The 5,217-nt window shown below is 36.0% G+C and overlaps 1 protein-coding gene across 1 annotated transcript; it reads left to right on the forward strand.

Annotated features, from left to right (window-relative positions):
• The first annotated feature begins 3,981 nt into the window (after positions 1-3,981).
• Positions 3,982-4,923, forward strand: LOC141516778 (olfactory receptor 5G9-like). The gene has a single exon (XM_074227755.1). It carries the CDS (start codon positions 3,982-3,984, stop codon positions 4,921-4,923), a length of 942 nt encoding a protein of 313 aa, XP_074083856.1.
• Positions 4,924-5,217: the final 294 nt, after the last annotated feature.

A 5,217-nucleotide genomic window follows, 5' to 3' on the forward strand; every position in this document is an offset into this window, starting at 1 on the left:
CAATTTAGGTTCTTGAAAAGAATACAGGCTACCTCTTTCTAAAGGAGATAGGGAGATTCCACAGTGAAAGGGAATGAAAATAAAAATCAAAGACTACTGGGAAATAATGCCACCTCTTTGAGCCACAGGGGTTTGTAGGGGAGAGGCAAGGGAGGAAGGGTGAGAGCTAGACAAAGAACAATGAGAGACAGAACATTGTAAACCACATTTTGATTGTGATTTTGATTTTTATAAACTTCTACAAACAAAACAAAGGGAATCTCTGAAAATGTAAGTTGAATAATTTCCAATCCCTTCTACCTCCTATCACCATTAAATAAAGTCTTAGTTTTTCATTAGAAAAAGAAGAAATTTACAAGGCTCTTGCACCCCACCTCCCAAGTAGGACATTCACATGAAGAGTGTGGGGCTAGGTCTTACAGATTCCTGCCTTTCATCAGGGATTTGTTGATGACTGCCATCTAGAGTAGGGGGTAGTTACTGACAACATCATTGACTTCACCAATTCCCCTACTGGTCCATTTCTTATCTGGTCCTCTATGGGTTAGAACAATTCAAAATAAAACCTCCTCTCAGAGCTATGGGAAATAGAGTAGGACAGAGGCAATTTAGAGTTAGGCTACAGCTGTGTCAGGTGACAACAGCTGAAAGATCGGGTACTTGAAAAAAACAGTGAAATGATTTACTTGAAATGATGAAAATAATTTCTTCTCCCTTTCTCTTAAGGATGGAGTTTTAGCTGCCTTTATTTCAAAATTTCAATGTGTCAATGAATCTTTGATCTCATATCAATTGATTTTTTCCTTTATGGGTAAAAATTTCATCCATAATTTCTTATTCTATACTATGTGGGAGGAAGCATAAAAAGGCATTCAGTTTCCTGAGGTTTGGTGGTTAAAAGTAAATGCTTTAAGTTCATTTTAAGATTAAAAAATGTTTTCTTGCTTGAAAAAACTCAAATATGTATGGTTTTCATTAATGGTATGTATCTTAAGCTGTGAACATTAAAGAGCCTTTGAAATTTGATAATTTCCTTCCCTACTGAATTTTTCATATAGAAAAGGGGAAAATGTGACATTTTCCTCCAAGATAGTGAGCCCTGTTAGAGTAGGCAGGGAATATTTGATTTCCGCACCAGACATTCTCAGATATAGAACTTGTTGTAGAAATATTGATATCCTTATTAGGAATTTGATTAATATGAACTATCATGACAGTTCCTTGGGAGACAAGTGGTCATCTAGAGGGACCAGTATACTGAATGTCAATCAACTGAATACAAATTAAATGCTATCCACATATTTTTTATTTAAGAGATAAATGGGCTATGATCTGGTAGTTGTGGGTAATATGAGGGTAGAAACTGTATTCCAAGTCATTGTTTTGTTTAATTTTCCCAACACTTCTTTCTAACTTTTAAAATATGTAGATGTGTGCATTGTCACATTTTGTTTTTTGCTTTATGAAGTAGAATTAGGACATGAAACTGATTGTTTCAATATTCTAATTTGTCTCTCTGCTCTGAATTTCTTCCTTCTCCAATCCACTTGCCCCATAGCAGACAATTTGTTATTCCTAAACCATATTACTCCTCAATATGAAAAGTTTTAGCAGCTCACTACTGGCTCAAAAATAAAACTCAAAATCCTTTCCAATCTATATATGGGTCCATGGATGTATTCATATATCATGTAGCCACATAATATATATATATATATATATATATATATATATATATATATATATTTGTAGATTGGAAAGATTAGATAATCCAAGGCTTTAAGTGATGAACAAAAGGAATATCAGAAAAGTATAACTATGGCCTTGTCATCTGAGTTTTGCTTTGAAGTTAACTGGTAATTCCACAAAGAAATAAGGAATTCCATGGAAGTAAACAGGGAATATTTTGCAGACCAAGAGTACTAAGCTGGGTAAAGGTACAGAGGTGGGAGAAAGAATATGACATATCAGGGACAACAACCAGTCTAATTTGATGAGGAGGGTATATATGATATATATGTATATGCAGAAATTACATATGTGTTTATATACTTATGTTTATGGTTGATTAAATGTGTGTATATGTTTGTATATATGTATATACAATATAATCCATGTTCACATGGCATGCATACCCTCATAATTTTTTTCATATCAATTTGGTATATTTTTGCATCTATTTACCTGTTCATATGCTATAGTTCCATGTTAGCTAGGTGGCAGAGGGATAAAGTGCTGAGTTGGGAGTCACAAAGACCTGAGTTTAAATCCAGTCTTAGACGTTTATGAGCAATTTGATTCTGGCCAAATTATTTATCCCCTCACTGTCTCTATTTCTTCAAGTGTAAATTGAAAATGAGAATAATTCCCTTTTCACATTATTATGAGGATCTAATATGATAAAATTTGTACTGTGCTTAGCACAGATACTTAAGCATCTAACAACAACCTCTCTCCCTCCCCCAGTCAAATGTGGAATTACAAATATTAGTTTTTCTTTTTTTAGGGAGAGAGTCCCTTTTTGTATTTGTATTGTACTAGAATCTAGTACAGAATCCTTCCACAGACTTGGTATTTAATTTGATTGTTTTTTCTGCAAGTGGGATTTTTTTGTCTCTGTTTATAGGTGTGTCCATGTGTATGTGTTGTTTGTGTCCAGGTTGAAGTACTCCTCCAGAATTGAAGAAAGAATAATTTAGGAAGGAATCAACTTTCTACCTTTTGAGAGCTATTAGCACGTTTTAACTTAGGTATGATCTTCTGTCCAAATTCTTGTAGTAAGATGAATGGAACTTGGCTGCTTGAGGTATAGGGGCCATTTCACTTCCGGCTCAAGAAACCCTAGTGACTTTCTAGGGTAAAAGTCAGGCTTGTTTAGTTTTCAGAGCCATCATAATTCATCTCCAAGAGATCTTTCCATAATCCAAATGTCCTGTATCCCAATCAGACCAGCCTCCCAGTGCTTAATTGTCTCACACTTGGGGGAATAAGCAAGTATTGACAAATTTTTTGTTGACTAACTACTAGCTCTTTCCAATACTCTGATTTATCTTTTGTATCCAGGTGTCTCTTCATAAACTGTGTCTCAGATATCTATTTCATGGAATCTCTAGCATCCTTAAAAAAAACAGTTCCTAAGGAATCACTCCTTTCCCCCCAATTACACTGTACCTGTTTTATATTCATTTTCATGTGGATATATTCTGATATTTTTTGTAAAAGGAAGATGGCTTAAGATAGGGGAAAACAAAACAAAAGCAAATCCTCATTGATATGAATCCATGGATGAATTGATAAGAAATTTACCTAAAATGTGAATTGCTCATTTAGTAATCAAAAGACCTGACTTTTTTTTATTTTTTCATTCACCATCATTGTATCTCTCTTCAAATCATTTAATCATGCTAAATCTTAATCTCATTACATATAAAATAGGAATAATAATACCCACTTTGTCTCTTACAATTGTTGGGAGACTCAGGTGAGATAATAAAGATGAAAGTCATTTGAAATCTGATAAAATGGAAGGGTTTATAATACTGTAATGGTATAGGGAACATACAAGTAAGAATCTCCTCAATTTAGAGAAGGTTCAGACCCATTATCTTAGAGAATTGCCTAAGGCACTGTTAAGTATTTGTTCAAGTTAAATGATTTGCCTAGAGTCATACAGGGAAGTGTGTATCAGATTTAGCACTTGAACTCAAGTCTTTCAGTCTTGAACACCAGCTGCTTCTCTATCCCTTGGGCTATTTGATATATCTTTTAAAATTAAGTATAATTTATAATATAAGCAAATGAATGAACTGTATTGCTAATAGAAGTATATCTAGGGTCCTAGTAAATTTAGTTGTCCCTTCTCTCACTGGTTGGTAGATTGTGTTTGGGTCAATGTACAGATATGGACATTCAGGTTAGAAGACATCAATTCCAAATATATTGTCTTTTTCCTCTCTTTCACAGCAAGATCACCAGGAATAAATGGCCAATGGAAATTATAGCAGAGTCACTGAGTTCATTTTTGTGGGTTTGAAGTATCATCCTAAGCTGCAAGTAGTCCTCTTTGTGCTATTTCTCTTCTTTTATCTCTTCAATCTGACAGGCAATCTGGGAATGATCTTCCTTATCCGAATCGATGCCCGCCTTCACACCCCTATGTATTTCTTCCTCAGCCATCTATCATTTGTGGACATCAGTTTCTCCTCTGTGGTGGCCCCAAAGATGCTGAGAGACTTCTTTGATGAGAGAAAGACCATCTCTTTTCTGGGCTGTGCTTTGCAACAATGGTTTTTTGGGTTTTTTGTGGCCACCGAGTGCTTCCTTTTGGCATCCATGGCCTATGACCGCTATGTGGCGATCTGTAACCCTCTGCTTTACTCTGTGGCCATGTCCCAGAGACTCTGCATCCAACTTGTGTCTGGGCCCTATGCTGCAGGTTTCACAAGCACCATGACTCATACCACCGCTGCTTTCCGTCTCCCCTTCTGTGGTCCAAATATCATCAATCATTTCTTTTGTGACATCTCACCTCTCTTCACTCTCATCTGTGCTGACATCTCAGTCAACAAGATTGTTCTTTTTATCATGGCTGGAGCAGTGTTGGTGTTCAGTGGACTGATCATCATTGTGTCCTATATCTACATTCTCATAGCTATCCTCAGAATCCGTTCTGCCGATGGAAGACGCAAAGCCTTTTCTACCTGTTCCTCCCATTTAACTGCAGTCAGCATCCTTTACGGGACCCTCTTCTTCATCTATGTGCGTCCCAGTGCAAGTTTCTCCCTTGATATCAACAAAGTGGTGTCTGTTTTCTATACAGCAGTGATCCCCATGTTGAACCCCCTCATTTACAGCTTGAGGAACAAAGAAGTCAAAGATGCCATTCACAGGACCATTGCTAAAGTCAAGTTTTGTATCCAGTAATTAATTTTATCTTTAGAATAAGTAATGTATTAAATTCTTATCCAGGTTGAAAGATCCTTAAAAGTTTACTGCACAATTCTTATTATTCTTGGGCACTTGACACCTTTCTATAGTTTGAAGTCACCACCTCAGTTCGTTGTTTATCTCTGGAAATATTTTTAGAAAGGTTTTATTTATTTTGAGTTTCACAAATTTTTCCCCCAATCTTGCTTCCCTCTATACCCCTGCCCCCCACAGAAGGCAGTTTGCTAGACTTTACATCATTCCCATAGTATGGATTGATCTAAGTCGAAT

The sequence above is a fragment of the Macrotis lagotis genome, chromosome 3 (genome assembly GCF_037893015.1).
Source record: "Macrotis lagotis isolate mMagLag1 chromosome 3, bilby.v1.9.chrom.fasta, whole genome shotgun sequence".
NCBI classification, from domain to species: Eukaryota; Metazoa; Chordata; class Mammalia; order Peramelemorphia; family Peramelidae; genus Macrotis; species Macrotis lagotis.